The following is a 16,967-nucleotide window of genomic DNA, read 5'->3' as shown; positions in this document are numbered from 1 at the left end:
CTCAGATTTGCCCCTGATTTGCTACATGGATGTGGGCAAGTAATAATCTTTGCTTGCTCGTAGGTCTAAAGTGTCTGCACACAGTAAGGGGTTAGGTGTGAGCAGGTCAGGAGAGCGTGAGGCACCGCACAGGTGCAGGGCCCTCACCATGGCCTCCCCACACGCACGCAGTGAGCTCAGCTAGATTGGGGGCAGAGGAGCTTGTGTCCTGGTGTTCTCATCCCCTGGGAGGAAGGGGATCACTGGGACATCAGCAGGAAGTCCTGTGCATTGTCTGTCTCTGGGTCTCTTTCTACTTCCTCAGGGATTCCAGAGGGTTCTACAGTTGGAAAAGGGCAGGAGAGCAAGGTGGTTCTAAGCCAGGGACCAAGATGGCTTTGACTGAAAGAGGCTCAAGGGTGATCTTGGGCTCTGACCCTCAGTTTCATGACCCCCAATAGACCACACCCTTGAAGCATATACCCCAGCCCTTCTGTTAAATGCAAGGTTGGGAGTGACCTTGAATGTGGCTTCTTTGCAGTCCTACTGCTTGGAGTACGAGTCACCATAAGCATAGTGAGTCCACTCCTCTTCCTGTGCTAAGTAGACAGTACAAACTTGACGAATCGAGCCCTCAGCCTCAGGGGTGACGTTCCATGAGTAATGGAACCTCTGGCCCAAGGGACCCTCCAGGTCACTGAGAGAGTTTGCACTGTTCGGCTATCCAGCCATACCTCCTAAGACAGAACAGCCTAGCTTGACTGCAGCACTTGGGACACTAAGAAGACTATAGTTCAGAGAGCAAGTCTGGGCCCACTGTTGATTATTGTTGTATTAGATGCGGTGGCTGGAGCCCAGTGGTGTGAGAACACTTTCCTAAGGTCACACAGCAAATGAGGAGGCAGCAGGGAGGCTAGTGGCCAGGTCTCGGGTCTCCTGTGGCCAAACCATGGGTATTTCTGCCCACTGGGCCTCTGGGCAGGCCTGACTGGCTAGCCCAAGGACAAGGACCATCTGGAGAAGTGAGCAGGGCTCCAGAGGCTGGAAGTCAGCCTCCAGGGGACTGGTGCTGGCCCTCCAGCCTAAACCGCACTCAGACAGCCATGGCAGGCTCTCTGCTGAGTGCTCCCTATGCATCGCTTCATTTCGCCCTCACAGCAGCCCTACTGGCAGGAGTGTTATTATCCCCACTTTACGGATGCGAATGCAAGGGTTGTTTTTGCACCTGTAAAACACAAAACTAGTTCTGGGGTTAAGTGAGGCCCCAGAACTAGTAAGCTCAGAAGCTGGCATTTTTACTCAGGCCTATCTGAGTCCCAAGCTTGCACACTTAAGCTGGCCTCTCCCACCACCTTTTAAACAATGATCTGCAGAGCACTGCATGAAGTGCTCCGGGCAAAGTGCTTCAAGAGTCTAACTCCTTTACCCAACGCTAATAAGGTAACAGCAGAGATCCTGATAACACTAGGCAGGAAAGCTTAGGACTGCATTTGCAGGCTCTTTTCTGAGCTCCCAGCAGATCTGAGTTGAAAGCTGAAGCAGCCCAGCTGGCAGAGAAGCTTGGCCAGTGGCCGAGTTCCGGAGGCTCTGTTGCTCTGATTTAGGATGGGCTGGGATTCCCTGTCCAGAACAGTTCCGTAGGCCAGGGGAGCTCTGGACCTGAAGGTGCAAAGGAATAGGCCCTCACTGCCTCTCTCCCCTGGTCCGCGGCTCTGCCCCATCCCGGGGCTCCTCCTGACGTATGGTCCTCCAGTGGGGCTGGATCTGACTACAGTTCTTCCTGGACCCTGTGCTCTGGAGAATTCTGCAGGGCCACGTGCCCTGCCCACAGGCTCTACTCTCATCCTCAGGGCCTTCCCGTCTGACCTCCAATGGGAAGAGCCTGGGGAGAGTGCTGCCTCCCACACTCTATTAAGATAGTTGACCATCTGGGCCAACGAGCCCCTACCTCCTTGGGGCCTCTACTTTCCTCACAGGCCTTGGCTTCCAGGCTCCGAGAAGGGGAGGGAGAGGGTAGCACTTTCTAGGCTTTTGTGCTGTAGTCTGAGCAGCCTTTTTTCCAAGGCCTACCTCGACGCCCGTGGGCCCCACCCTCGGTCTTGCCTGCAGCTCCAGCTGTGCATGCCCAGGGCCCATCACTGCAGTTCCTACGTCCTCGTCCTCATGGGATCCACCTGCCCTCCCCGGAGAGGAGGTTGGGGGAGGGCAAGCAGGGGCCAAGTGCACTAGAAGTATGTCCTGCCTTATGGGCCAACAGACCACTGGGCCTCAGAGTCCACAGTGGGCCTGTGGCTTTTTGCTCTGCTCCACCCCCACCTAGTGGCACTTGAAGGGAATTGCTCCTAGCTCCAAGCACAGTTATGGCCTCATCCTTCTGCTGCAGGGCTCACTGCCCCAGCCCCTCCAATAGCAAACTGTGCACACCAGAAAGCTCCAACCTTAGCGGTGGAAGAATGGGAGGGAATGAGCACCTGGATGGGGACTCAGAGCATAGAGGGCCTGCGGGGTGTCACCAATTACCTTTCGATTCCTCAGTCCTTCTACCTTCTGGCATCTGCAGCAACGCCCCCCACCTCAGTAAATGTCTCCCATCTCTGGCCACCATGGAAACCATTGCCAGGGGACCCATTCTCCCTCAACCCCTATTCTCCTCTCCCCCATCACCTAAAAGCAGACCCAACCAACTCCGGCCCGATCCGACAGGCTTTCCGAGAACTCGTTCCCTTCGAGCACACCAGCACACATGCACACACTCCTTCCCTGCTGCATCGGCAGCTGCCGTCCTCAAACAGGCCTTCAGAGGCAGGTGAGGGCTCTGCGGCTGGCCAGGCTGCCTGACCCCAGAAGCAGTGAGGAGGCCTGAGCGGCTCCGGCCAGCTGCAGGGAGAACTTGGCGTTACTGAGTCCAGGCAGCACAGTGACGTTGGAGGGGAGGGTGGCAGGGGCATATGGATCTCCTCCACACAGGCTTCTGGTGAGCACTGAGGACTGAGAGGAGGCCAGGACACCCCCGTGTCCCTTGCTAGTCTAGCTAAGCAAGGCCCCATCCCTCCCTCAGGGGAGACTGTCAGTCACCAGGGAAGAAAAGAAATAGAAGAAAGAGACATACTGGAGAAGTTGACCATTGCGAACTGCTGACACCTGTCCCCGGTGTATCCCACAGGACACCTACCAAAAGAAAGAAAACCAGAAAGAGAGAGCCAGGATAGCAAGACACAGGCATCGCAACACCCTGGCACGGGCTCCTGCCAGTGCCAGCTGGGTCCCTGGCCAACGTTACCATTTGTACTGGCCTTGCCACTCTGCCCCTTACCTGCAGCCCTGAACTTTAAACCCGAGGATTAGGCCAAAAATGAAAAACAAAACAAAACAAAGCAAAACAAAACAAAACAAAACAAAAAGAACTAACAAACCAAAATACAGAAAGGAAAAGATAAACAAAACGAACAGCCAAAGATCAAAACAACCAACACCCCTGGCCCTACGCCCTACATCGGAGGGGGGGGGACTGCACCCGGAAGCTTTCTAAGGAGCGGGGACGTGTGTTTGTATCTTCAAACATACTTTGCTTAGGATCTGGCATGTACAATCGCAAAGGCAGTTTCTCCAAACATCTCTGTCCGAAGAATCCGTTTGGACATCTGGAGAAGGAAAAGGGGAAAAATCACAGAACAAACTGGCATCATCCGCGAGGCTCAGGTCAGAAATCAAAGTGCACAGTGATGAATGGGAAAACCAAGTGGGGCGCTGGGGCACACTCGTCGCGGAAGGGGCTGGAGTCAGGGCTGGGTGGAGGGCTTGGAAATCTCCTTCAAAATCTCTCTCATAGATGTGGCTCCATGGGTGGTGGGAGGGTGTGGGGCGGGCAGGAGGATGATGTAGGGAAGCAGGATAGGGAAACGGGGAACTTACTACCTAATTGTTCTAACGGCCCTTGGAATTTCCCTTCTGACCTGCCTGGGGCCTCAGGAAGCCAGGACTGCAGCCCCCTGGTGCCAAGCAGTCAGCAGGCAGGGTGCTGGGGTCTTTAGGAACGCCAGGTTCTGGGGGGCCATTCCTTCTAGGCCCTACCAAAGGGTTCTCTCCAGGGCCCTGGGCAGGCTTTCTCGTCCGTGAAACAGCTCCCAGGAAGCTCAGAGGAGGACTCCGGAATGCTGTTGCTGGATGGAGGCCCCCGACACACGGGGCGTTTGTGGTGCTCTTCTGTCCTCCTGAAGAGGGTTCCATGGCCAAACAAACTTAGGAAATCCATTTCCATGCTTCCTTGTGGAGCTGCAGTGCCCGCTGGCACATGAAAAGTTTTGTAGGAGGAAAGAGCTGAACTTTCCAGTATGTCCCAAATTTATTTGACTATGGAAGTCTTTTTTTGAGGAACCCTTGTAACATGGTTTGTTGGAAGGCTGTCCTAGAGCAACATAGGTGGGAAAGCCCAGTGGGGAGCAGGGAGACTACAGAAGAGCTGGAGTTGCCAGCATCCCAAAGCCGGCCTGCCGAGGCCAGGGCAGGACATCCGGCCTCAGATGGGAAGAGCTAATGTGGGAGCTGGAGCGGGCTCCCCGGGGACCCTGGAGCCCAGTCCACATCAGGAGCCTCCTGGCTGCCTGGCTTCCTGGCACCCCTGCCTTTTCCCCATGACCTGCTCCTCCATCCCTGCATGGCTCTGGCGGGGGGCCCATGCTCTCATGTTGCCTCCTCTAGGGCTGCAAAGCGCCAACCACTTCCATCTCCCTGAATTTGTCCTTCCCTCCGGGTATACGTTCTTCTGCTCTTTGGCTGCCACTCCCCTCAAGTGAGTCCCTCTCTTGCGGATTTCTGGGGGACATGCCCAGCCCTGCACTCTCTTCTGAACCCCAGCAAGGTCAGATACCCCCGGGAAGCTTACAGACAGGGCCAGACCGACCCCTTTCCCCTACTTAGAGATGCATCTATGATGCCTCTGCCTCTTCTTCCTTAGGAAACTGGGCCAGCCCACCACCAGCATTCCCTTAATAATAGGTCACTGTTCGGCATTAATCAAGAGGTGAGTGTACTCAACCTCTTAGCGTTCCAGTGTATACAAAGAGGTTCAGTAGCCTCTTAAGCTCATAGGAGGTAGGGGCCACTGGCTGTGATAGACACTCATGAAAACCCTGTGGCCTCTAATCCAGCCGGAGGGTTGGGAGGGGTCAGTGAGCTGGTAGCTGGGGTTTCTCTGGGCCTTGACCTCATCTCCCTCAGGGGGTGGGGGGCTGAGCCCCGTAGAGGTGGCAGTGTGTGTGCAGGTGTGCCTGTAGAGGTGGCAGTGTGTGTGCAGGTGTGCCCGGCCCATAGGCAGGGGGAATGGCTGGGAAGTGTGTCTGGTGAAGGTGGGAGGGTGGCTACAAGTGAAACTGTTGCACGCTCATCCTGCTGAAAGGGTGGCTCGGAGGAGCAGGCCACCACCTTTTCAGTGCACCCTTCTCTGATCCCTGGCCCTCATCCGCCGTCATCCCAGCCCGGGAGAACGGAAGTCTTGGCTAAAGCCAAGGCTAAGGCTAAGGCTTCCCAAACAGCTCCAGTCAGGCTCAGCTCTTCTTCCTCAGCTCTCAGAAACTGATGCCCCTTTGGGATGGGAACTAAAGGAGGAGAAGTCGATTTTTGAAGCAGCAGCACCTTTGAGGGTGGAGGATAAACACCCAATAACTTGCCAAAATGACTCTTGGAATCACAAAGGAACAAGAAAGAGATAGGTTTCATTGTGTCTAATGTCTGAGATTAGCCCGGCTCTTGGAGACGGGAAAACCTATGCCTGTGTGTGTGTGTGTGTGTGTGTGTGTGTGTGTGTAAGAGAAAGACAATGAGGGAGTGCAGGAGGAAACAAAGGGGAAATTTACTGCCACTGCACCAATGCCGACAGTCCGGGAGGCTGTCCCATGGGTCTTGGAGACCAATGATAACTAAGCACACCCCTGCGTCCCTGATCCCGCACTCACCCTGGACTAACCTAACTGAAACCTTCTATCTTTAGTGGCCACTGCGTCACACAACTCAAGTTGGTGCCGTGGACATGGCGGGGGTTGGGCACAGCATAGGGGTGGGAAGAACTGATACCCATGCTGTTCTGTGGGCACTGGCTCCTTCCAGGGGCTCCTGGACACTCCTGTTCTCTCCTTAGCCTTGCTTGTTAAGAATGAATCACGGCCAAGAGGCTGGACTCCCCTAGAGAAGGTTCTGGGGCTGGGCCTACAGCCTATCTACACTGCACCCAGGGCCAGGTAGCATGGTACTCAGTGAGAGTGGCTCGCAGGCAGCTCCCACTCAGACGGAGACTAACCAGCACAGGGGCACAGGGGACAGATTAGAAGGAGCTCTTCCCCCCCCAGTCTGCAGCTGTGACTATGGAAGGCCTGTGCCCAGGGCTGGAGAAGAGCAGGGATGAGAGAGGGGCAGAGAGGAGAGCCCATGGGTGAATCTTGGGCGACAGGTTGGGACTCTGCCTCCCTGTTTTCCCGCCCACCCCCAGGGCCTCAGTTTCTTCCTTCGGTAGCCTGAGGATAATGCCATGTGTGCTGCCCTCACCCGGGGGGAGGGGAAGGATGAAGGATGAGGGTGTGCCCCGGGCACACTGGAGGGAGCGAAGGGTCTCCGGCCTCGTGAGGGGTGGGGTGGTGATGGGAGGATGAGCAGGCACATGGGTGTGGGATGGGGGAGGCACCTGAAAATGGGGTGAGGGGAGCAGAAGGAATGGGGGGATGAGCTGATGGGAAAGGGAGGCATGCTGCTGGTATGTGCACAGGGCTGGAAAGAGAGTCTTGTTCTGTCATCATCCCCTGAACCAGTCCCCAAGAGTCACGCACCAACCGTGCTCTACAAAAACACGGAGAGAAGAGGAGAAAGCAGCAGGAGGAAGTGCAGAGGCCCTGCGGGCCCAGACAGGAGGCAGTCCCCTTGATTTGGACCCCCATTTTCAAATCCCCCTAAGTTTGCTTCTTAAAAACAAAATGCAGGATCAGTGACACTGTTTCTTTTGGCTCCGAATTCCAGAAAAACAGGGGGCGGAGTGTGCCTGCTTTCCAGCACCCCCTGCGGCTCTGAACCAGGACACAACAACAAGTGTCAGAAAACCAGGAAGGAAAGCTGATTTTTATAGAAACTGGAATGAAACTGACCAGTCTAGTTTCATTATCCAAGCTAAGCGGAAATGCAAAAAAATCAAAATAAAAAGTAAACAAACAGCACAAATGGTAAGACGTGAGTCCCGTTTCCTGAGTTCTCTCCTTTTTATTCCATTCAGGTGTCATCAGGAACCCCAAGAGGCCTGCCCCCCTTCCCCCCAGCTCACCCGCCCCCAGAATGGCCTCTGGGCTCTGTCCGGCCACCCACCCTGTCCTTCTCCAGCACAGCTCTGAGGACCTGTCTTCCTGGCCGCGGTCCCTCCAGGGACGCCCCTCTCCCCCGAGGGCTCAGGGAGTCAGGGAGGTGGGTTCCAGGGTGGATTGAGATGAGGAGGTGGTGGTTCTGGGTACCAAGTTCAAGTGCTAAGCAGTGACCCCAGGTGCCCTACTGGGGAGGAGAAACAGGACACTATCTTCACAGTGGCCCAGGTTCCTGCCCTCTATTCCTCTCAGGTGGAGCTGGTGGGACCCAGGGGGTCCTGAGGGTGTAGCCTCCGTGGCAGGGCCTTCTGGGAGCCCATTAGGTCACCACTGCCCTTCCCACACTGAACTCCCTAGCTCTGGGGTCCTGGGCCCCCCAGGCCCTGGCACCCATCCTGGCTGGCTGCAGCCTTCCCTGTCCGGAGCTGGGGCCGACTTCAGTGGCCTTGCTGGATCCCTTTCAAGATTCCAGAGTCCAAGGGCTAAAGAGAGGAGAAGCCTGGCGTACGTGTGTTGGGGGTAGGGCAAGCAGGGAGTGCAAGGCTGGGCTGTCTCTGTGAGGTGTTCCAGAACCCTTCGAGTTCTATAAGTCTATTCCAAAGAGCTCAGAGCATTATCAAAGCTAGAATGTTCCCCAGGGTCTGCAGCACTAATGTGGCAGCCTACTGGAGGCAGAAAGAGGGAAAAGCATGAGGGACTGAGTCTGGCCTGAGAACTTCCCTGGGGGACTTGCTGCTGTTGTTGCTGCGACCTCCCCTGAGAATAAGGAAGGGAAGGAGGGAAGGGGATGGCAGCAGGTGAAGGGTGGGGCTGGGGAGGAAGCCAGCAAAGGAGGCCAGCTGGGGCAAGAGAGATGGATCTGCCCAGCAGTCCCGACCCAGCTAGCCCAGCGGTGTGGGTAGGTGTGAAGGAGGCGTGGCCCCTCATTATCACTGTGTGGCTGGGTGGGTCTTACAAGTCCTGGGCTAAGGCTGTAGTCAGGAGGGAGAGCAGGCCTCAAGAGCCGAGGAGTGCTGAACCTGACCTTGTCCATGGGAAGGGCAAATGCCTCTCTCTGAACCTCCATCAATACTCTGGTGGCCTTTGCCTAGATGCCACGGGAATGGGGAAGCTTTGGCATTGTGCCAGACCCTAGTCTCAAGCTACTTTGAAAACCCAAAGTTGTTCACTAGACGACGCCCCTCCCACTCCTCAGGATCCTGCCAGAAGCTGCTCTAACCTCACCAAGCGCCCCCTGCCTGTTCACCTACCAGAGAACCTGTCAAGGGGTTACTGTGAGGCCAGGTCCCCAGAAGGTCTGGTGGGCCTGGACAAGCCCTCTCTGATGACTAGGCTCCCACCTGCCCTGGCTGCAGCTCCTGGTTCTGAGCTCCTGGGAGGTCCTACTGGGGCAGCCCTGCTGGCTGGAGAGCAGACTCTGACCCCTGGGGCAGGGGCAGGGAAGCCCCAGCTTGAGCTTCTCTTCAACCCTCACCTTTCCCATTGGGTCACATCCAGAGCAGTGTCCCCACTGGTTCCCCTCCCCCCCATACAGAGGGCCTAGGGACTGCAGTGGCACAGGCAGCACCCAGGGCATATCTGTGGACGCTGGGGCCTTGCCAGGCAGGGAGGGCAGCTAGGCCCTGGGCGAGACCGGAGTCAGAGCGCTCTTCTCCTCTCAGGGCCCCAAGAGCACACCCTCAGCTCCCACGGGCTCCAGGACTGGTGCTCCGCCCGACCCCACCAGGCTCCCCCCTGCTGGGGAAGACACACCCTGGGGAACCTTTACCAGAACAACGTTTGGAGAGTTGCTAAGAGATGGGGAGGGGAGAAGAGAGAGAGAGAACAAATCCAATACTCAGGTCATAGACTGGCCTCCCCATCTCCCTAAAAGGCAGTGGTGAGAGGGGGACCCGGGGAGAAGGGGTTGGTGGGACCACAGAAGCCCTGAGCCCTTCAGAGCTTATAGCTCCCTGTATGCCAGGATGAGGGACACACCTCCCTGTCTACACCCCTGGGGGACCCCTTGTTAGTGGCTTGAAGCCCATGCTTCCCAGAGCCCTCCACTTCTGCCCCAGCCTCTCTCACTCTGCTTTCGCCCCCACCCCCACTAGTCACTTACTTGCAGGAGAGCTGGTTGATGCCCTCAATGTAGTAGCAGACGCCTCCATTGACACAATAGGACTTGGCGGTCTCGTTGCACTTCCGGGCGTGTCCCGACCAAGACGACAGAGTGGTGCTCACTGGAGGTATGAGAGACAGGCGCCAGTGACCCACTGAGACCACCACCTCGTTCCTGGCCTTTCACTGCTCATCCCAAAGCTCGAAGCTCAGAAGACTGTGGGGGTGGCTGGGCTGGGAGGTCTGGTGGTCCCTCTCAGTCCCCAACAAGGCAAAGGGGAGGCCACCTGGAGCTCTGACTGCCCGGTGTCACCCTTACTCTGGCAAACCTCTGAAGGCCAGAAACGGCCTTTCCATTCTTGGAGGTGGTGAAAAGCTAGCAAAAACTGTTCCCTCTACTGGAATAAGGTCACCTCTGCCCCCTCCCTGCCTGCCTTCCTGGGGGCTCCGCTGCAGGCGGTGAGACAACGGGTCTTCCCTGGGGAGCAAAGTCACAGGGAGGGGACATCCACATCCATCCGCACTGCTCGGGCTCCCACAAGCTACACTCTGAGGGGAAGGGAATCCTTTGGACAGGGTCATTTTCTAAGATCTAAGGAGATGTGCAGAGAACCCTAGCTTCCATTTCTTTCCCCTTTGTCAGGAGGAGGAGAGGACAAGCCTCCCAGGAATGTTATAAAAGTCACTATGTCCGTCTCCACAAGCACCCAGGGTCCTCTTCACATCTGCCCCTGCCAGGTGGCCCCCCCTTCCCCACCTGCTTAGCGGTGGCCTCCGGAGGAGCCCTGGGCTTCAGGCTGCGGAGAGAAGACTGGCTGGGAGGGGCCGGGGTCCGCTGGCGTGTGAACGCTGGGTGACAGACCAGGCTTCAAGGCTGCTGCCCCAGACCCCATGTCTGACTGATCAGCTTCATTTGAAAAATGAAAATAACTCAAGTCCTGCTTTCTCATGGGATGGCATCCAGAAAGCTGGCTCCAAGGGAAAGTTCTTGCCCCAGATGTCAGTTTTCATCTGTGAGCTAACCCCCAGGTGGTGTATGCGGGCTGGGCAGCCGCAAACAGGTCCCTGCTCCTGGCCTGGCCTCTGGTTCTAAGGGCTTCTCACTCTCACCCAGCAGCTGCTCCTGACCCAGGTGAACCTTCCTGCCTCGGCTGGTCCTGTCTCCTCAAGGGTGTTGAGTGTCTACCACCTCCCAGAGCAATGTGGGGTGAAGAGGAGGAGGAGGAGGAGGGCCGGCGCTCGGCGCTCTCAGTGTTTAGACATGTGGGGAGACAGATGGAGCGTGGGGACTGGGAGTGTATACACAGCTTTGCCTCTGTGTATGTCTGAGGAGCTTGCTGATAAGGCCCAGCGGGAAGGGTCAGCTCCCACCTTTCCCTCCGGGGCACGCCTGCTGCCGGCCCGGTACCCCAGCCCCACCCCTGCCGAGGGCTCCTGCCTGCGCTCAGCTTCATGCCCAGCTGGGACCCACATGTAGGCTGGGAGGACTCCTGCTGTCTCTGGCCCACTTCTGGGTCAGTGAGACCTGGGGCACTAAGAAAGGGACAGGCGAGAGAAACAGCTGAGGTGACCACGCCTGTGAGTTATAAAACCCTGCTGCTGGACTGGTCCTAGAGGTTGTCCTGCCCTTTGGTAACAGTTCCAAGGAAAGGAGGCAGGGAAGTGCCTGTCTAGAGTCCCGATGTGTGCTGTGACAAGGCGTCAGGACTCCCGACTCCTGGCTGAGCATTCTGGCCAGCCATCCAGTCCCTTGTGGAGGAGCATGTCAGCACCCAGACTGCCATAAGCAGATGGATGCAAACCGATGACCACAGGGCCGGGTCCTCTTGTGAGCCTTGCCTAAGCCACAGAAATCTTGCCCTGGACCTGCCAGGCCCAGCCGGGCCTCCACTGCAGCCATGGGTGGTGAAGCCTGCCCACTGCCGTGCTGAGTGAGCAGCGTGCAGCAGTGAGGATGGTGGCAGAGGCCTCAGCTGCACGCGTGGGTCTGTCCACACACGTTCCTGTGCTCATCAAGGCCCCGGAAGGCAGGGGACCACTGCTATGGGGAGGTGGGGTCCCAGCTGGGAGGCACTGGCCCGGGCTGCCAGAACTGTGTTGTCATGGGGACTAGTCTCCATGTCATGGGGAAAGGCAAAAGGGGAGGCCAGCAGGGGAGCCAGTCACACAGGGTGTGGGGGAAGTGACACAGACCTTCCTGTTTCAGAAGGAAGTACCTCGAGGCCATCCCCTGTAATGGCAGGGCCTTCCCAAGGGACTGTGGTACAACTCTGCTGGAGGGGAAGGCTCACGCCAGGGAGAGTTCCACGCCAAAGACGTGCGTGAGTGCTGTTCCAGCACACGTGTTCTCCCGTGTTTGGGGAGGTGAAGATGACATATGGGCTCCAAGTTGCAGAATCTGGCCACTCCCTTGACACCTCCTCTGGGACGGCTCCCAGCCACCCCAGGCTCAGCTGCCGGTCACCTGCCCGGCCAGTGACTGTGCACCCAAACCTAAGACCTAGAGGGGATCTTCGACTTTCTCTTCCCATTTCCCCAACCTCCTGCCACCGAGGGCTGCCTTTCCCCCTCCTCTTTCTCCCTCCTCACGAGGGCCATCCTGTCTCACGTCTGCCTCCCCAGTCCCGCTGCCATGGTCCCTTTTGCGCACAACCACAACAGCCTCGCACTGATCTTTCTGCCCTCACTCTTGTGTTCATCTCTAACCATTTTGCTTTGCAGCTGCCAAAGTGGTTTTTAAAATTCTGATCAATCACTTCCATTATCAAAACCCATCAATGGCTTCCATTTGTACTCAGAATAGAGTCCCCCAGTTTTTCCCAGGTCTACTCTGGGCCTCCCCACCTCTCCAGCTTCATGTTCTGTCCCTCTCTCCCAGTATATTCAGATGACGCTGGCTTAGTCCGGCTCATCCAGCAAGCCAGGTGCCTTCAAAATATCAGCGTCTCATCTCCCAGTCGACTGAGTGCGAGGACTCGAGGCTTGACGATAGCCACGTGAGAGAGTTTACAAGTGATCCTGGCCCCCCGATCCTCACCCCAAACACCCAGGACAAGCCCCAGTGCTCCGATGGAAGCTTTGTGAGGGGCCTGAGCTGCAGGAATCAGCTAAGCTGTGCTGGAACTGCAAAACAACAGCAATAAAACCCCGACAACAGAACACCCTGAGAAATAATAAATGCTATTTTTTAAGTCACTAAAAAAAAGTCAGTATCTCAAAAAAGTTGCTCGGGATCCTCCTTACTACTCTCGGTTTTGCATGTATGTGCTGGTAGCACTTATTCTGACATAATTAACTGACTAGCTGTGCAATTACCAGCTATTTAAGGCTCGGCCACTGCACTGGAATGTAGCCTCCATCCCCATTTGGGCAGGGGCCCTGCCTGTCTCGCTTGACACTGAACCTTGGCTGATGAGGACATGAGGGAAACGCAAGTCAAAACGACAGCGAGGCACCACTTCCCCCCAACTTGGTCGGCTCTAACGGAGGAGCTGGATGATAGCAAGTGGTGGTGGAGACGAGGAGCGATCGGAGTCGGAGGCAGCGTGCGTTGCCGATGGCAATGTAAAACGGCGCAGCCACTTTGGAACGTGGTCTGGCAGTTCCTCACAAACTTAAACATGGAGGTACCATGGGGCCCAGCAATTCTCCAAGGTATATGTGTACGCCAAATGAAAATCTATGTCCTCATAGAGACATGTACCCAGATGACAGCAGCATTATGCATAGTAGCCCAAATGTGGAAACAAACTTGAATGACTCACTGATGAAAGGATAAGCAAAATATGGTATATTCATACCATGGAACATTATTCAGCCATAAAAAGTAAAGAAATACTGATGCATGCTACAACATAGATGAAACTTGAAACCATTATATTATATGAAAGAATTTAGTCACAGAAGGCCACATGGTGTACAATTCTATTTATATAAAGCATCCAGTATAGGTAAATCCACAGAGGCAGAAAGCAGATGAACGGGTGTCGGAAACTAGGGGAAGGGGTAAAGGGGGGGGTGACTGTTAATGAATAGAGGGTTTCTTTTTGAAGTGATGAAAATGTTTTGGAATTAGTGGTAACGGTTTTATACAATTTTGTGAATATACTAAAAACAGCAAATTCTATGCTTTAGAAAAGGTGAACTTTATGGTATGTCAATTAGACCTCAAAAAATTGACTTAGAAAAATGCCTGGGCAGGGTAAACCCCGAAAGCCTGCATCACCCATTAGTGTCGGAGCAGGAAGTTTCCCGGGGCCCGGAAGAGAGGGCGGGCCAGGAGCGAGCAGATGCTGTGGACACACCCGCCCTGCTGCCTGCTGCTCCTCCGCTTGGGAAGAAACCTCTGATTATCTTTCAGGGCTCAGATCCAGGGTCTCTTCATCCGTAAGGACACCCCCACATTTGCCCAGGTCCCCTCTTTCCTGTTGGTAAGGTTGCCCCAGCCTTCACCTTCAGTGTGTTGGAATAGGCAGACACTTTAAGGTTTTAACTTCTTGCCACTTAAAGGACTTTCTGGGGAGCCCAGACTGTGATTCCCCAGAGCTCAGGACAGGGTCTCAGTCAGGACAGGGTCTTGCTGAGTAAGGCGGCGCTGAATGTGTGCGTGAGAGCACATGCATGCACGCGTTTGTATGTGATTAAACAGATGGCCTTTCTAAGTCCCCAGGTAAGGAACAGACCCAGAAGCCTCTCTGGAACTTCCATGGTTCTGTGATATCCCAGGTCGCACCTGACTGCCCTCTGGGTTTCAAGGTGAAACCAGGCCCAGCCTGATGTCCTGGGACTGGTACAGCCACTGGGGGATGAGGCAGCTGGTTTCTCCAACTCAGAAGTGGGTTGGACCAAGCAGACTGTTTTGTTAAAAGCACCACAAACTTCTTGCCTGCTCCTCATCCCAGCCAACTCAGGAATGTGTCTCTTGTGAGCTGGCAGGGCTGTGACTGCAAGAGCGTGCACTGTGATTTGGGGAGGAGCATTGGGGTCCATGGGAACAGAGCTACAAGAGACAAAAGCCACCTTGATGCTCCCTGAGCAGCTGCTGCTCCTCATCGGCGCTCCTGTGCCCTTTCCTGGTCTCCCCGCCCCAGCAGTCCTGGCTTCCCTGAGGCTCAGGCGGGCCAGGTCAACCCACCTTGGGATGAGTCAGAAGGGGGCAGGCACAGATGCCCGCCACCCACCCTCCACCCCCCTCCCCAAGGTGTGGTTGCTGCAGGTCCTCTGGGTTCCACGGAAAAGCAGGGAGCCTGGGCATCTCCTCCTGGGAAGGCATCCCCAGTGGGCCTCTGGTCCCCTTCAGCGACCCTGTCTGCCTCCCCACATCAAGGGTAGGATCTTGCCTGCTGTGGACTGAACAGAGCAACAGAGGAGGCATGGTGTGGGGCGGTGCTGTGTGTGTGGCGGTGGCCAGGTGCACAGGATGTCAGCCTCAACATCGAACACAGAATCCCAGAGGTTTCTCCATGAGCAAGGCGGCAGGGACTTGCAGATCACCCAGTGGAGCCGCAGATGGGAAAGCTGACCAGGGAGGTAGAGTCACTTGCCCTGGGTTGCACCTGGGATGAGACCAAAGCTCTGATTCTTTCCGCCACTGCCCTGATGCTCTCCAGCCAGGCTGGAGGGACAAGGAGCCAGGAGCCACATGGGAAACGCTCAAAGCCCAGCCTCAAGCTCCGCTGTCTGGTTCCCTGACTGATCAGAACACAGGCTGCCAAGGGCTGACAGAGCCTGTGTGTGGGGTGAGTTGCAGCTTATCTGAGGGATCTCGTGACAGTCCCCAGGCTTAGGCACTAAGACTTGTGCAAGACAGAGGGCACTTCGTGGTTTTCTGCACGGCAGCCCTTTCCTCCTCCTCTGCTAACAGCACGCATCTAAGGAAGGGCCCCCTCCCCTCCCCCTGCCACCCCGTGGTTCTGGCCGGGTCACACTCTGCCTCCATACCTGTGCTGCACATTCACAGGCCTGGCAAGGGCTCGGCCCTCACCCCTTTGAGCACAGTGCCTGGGCCAGGGGGGGCACACTACCTAGGCAGAAGCTGTTGGGACCCACCCTTGTAATCATAGGAACGGACACGGACACAATGCTATCCCTTCCCGGGGGGGCGGGGGCGAGTGGGGATGAGTCCCCTTGGCCCTGTCTCAGGCCATAGCCTCTTCTTCCCAATCCACTCCCCAAACACGGGGGAGCCCACTTGCCAGTAGGAGAAAATGAGGCCAACGTACAGTGGGAGGGAGTGTCCTGACCCTGCCCTGAGTTCCCGTCATGTCTGGAGCTATGTCTGGGCACCTCAGGTTCATAAACCCCTGAATTCCTTCAGGTACTTTCAAGTTGGGTTCTTGTCAGTTCCAACCAAGAAAATCTTGAATAATGAAGTAGGACACCTCCAATCCAAAGTGGGCCTGAGGCTGTCTGCCTGCTCTGGCTGAGGCAGCAGGTGCTGGCGCCCAGGTGAGCCCATTTTCCCATCTCGGGACCGGTTGGGAGGAGCAGGAGGCCCAGGTACCCCACCACAACCATGCCCAGGCTGGGGCACGTGGGAGTCAGTCAGAGGCCTGGGAGCAGGTTCCCAGTCCTTTCGTACAGCATTTCCCAGGTGCCCGCTCTCAGCCAGGCACGGTGCTAGGCCCAGAGGCCAGAACGGCAGACAGCCCCACAAAGCCCCCTGGAGCACGTGGTCTCAGTGTTTGCCGATAGCTCTCACATCGCACAGCTCTATCGTCAACTAGCTCTTTGACTTGGGCAGGATATTTAATGTCTCGTGGCCGTGAGTAAGGGCTCAGGAGACAGTAGGGAGTCGGGAACTGCAGCTGCTGTCCACCCTCCCGGGGAGAGGGCGTCATCTCGCTCTCCACGCTCTCGGCTCGTGGATCCACTGGGGCATGCACGCCCGCACAGAAAGCTCAGTAACGTTATGAGACTTGAAGATTCTAGTCAAAGGCTAGAGTTTAAGAGATACACGAGACCATGGTTGGCCAAGACATGGCCCAGGGTGGGGCCCAGGCTGGGAGTGGTCTGAGAGGAGGGCCACCTGGGAGAGATGACATGGGAGGAGAAATAATGATGGATGCAAGGGACAGGCTGCAGTTAGGACTGGAAAGGTCGTCTGGGCCTTCCCTGGAGAGCTGAGCCCAGGGACAAAGTCTTTGTTCTGTGGCTCCAGGGTGGCTACGTGGCAGGAAGAAAGGGTCCTGAGAAGCCTTTGCTCTGGTTCAGGTGACGGGCTAACACCTGGGCCAAGGTTGCTGCTGAGGTGGGATTGGAATGGAAGGAATAGGTGTGAGGAGGACTCAGCGAGCGGCCCGACCTGGGTCTAAGAGAAACAGTGGCGAGGGAGACCGAGGAGCCCGAGAGGCTGGCGGCACAGGGTCCCTCACAAGACAGGATCGAGGTCTGCGCCAGGTTTTCCTCTGAGGGCAGGGCCAAGAGCAGCAAGGTTCCAAGTTCTCTCTAGACCGTGCTGGGTGTAGACAGCCCCGCAAGGCCACGTGGTGGAAACACAGGGGCGAGGACACGTACAGGACGAGACTCTAACTGGGGCAGGACTGGGAAGTGAAC

At 56.3% G+C, this 16,967-nt stretch overlaps 1 protein-coding gene across 2 annotated transcripts in view; it reads right to left on the bottom strand.

Moving 5' to 3' along the window:
* The window catches only part of NRG2 (neuregulin 2), a 177,156-nt gene that overhangs the window by 12,544 nt on the left and 147,645 nt on the right, over positions 1–16,967 (bottom strand). The window contains exons 4-5 of one of the 2 annotated variants that reach the window (XM_037147498.2): positions 9,415–9,535; positions 3,544–3,620 (exon numbers count right to left, since the gene is read on the bottom strand). In XM_037147498.2, the coding sequence (XP_037003393.2) occupies positions 3,544–3,620; positions 9,415–9,535 (198 nt within the window). Of the gene's footprint in view, positions 1–3,088; positions 3,148–3,543; positions 3,621–9,414; positions 9,536–16,967 lie in introns of both variants that reach the window. The other variant, XM_037147499.2, reaches the window with a different exon arrangement.

This window comes from Artibeus jamaicensis, unplaced genomic scaffold (genome assembly GCF_021234435.1).
Source record: "Artibeus jamaicensis isolate MK-2021 breed Jamaican fruit bat unplaced genomic scaffold, CSHL_Jam_final contig_456, whole genome shotgun sequence".
Taxonomy (NCBI): Eukaryota; Metazoa; Chordata; class Mammalia; order Chiroptera; family Phyllostomidae; genus Artibeus; species Artibeus jamaicensis.
Note: the sequence above shows the minus strand (reverse complement) of the source record. Positions and strands in the feature narration are given on the sequence as shown.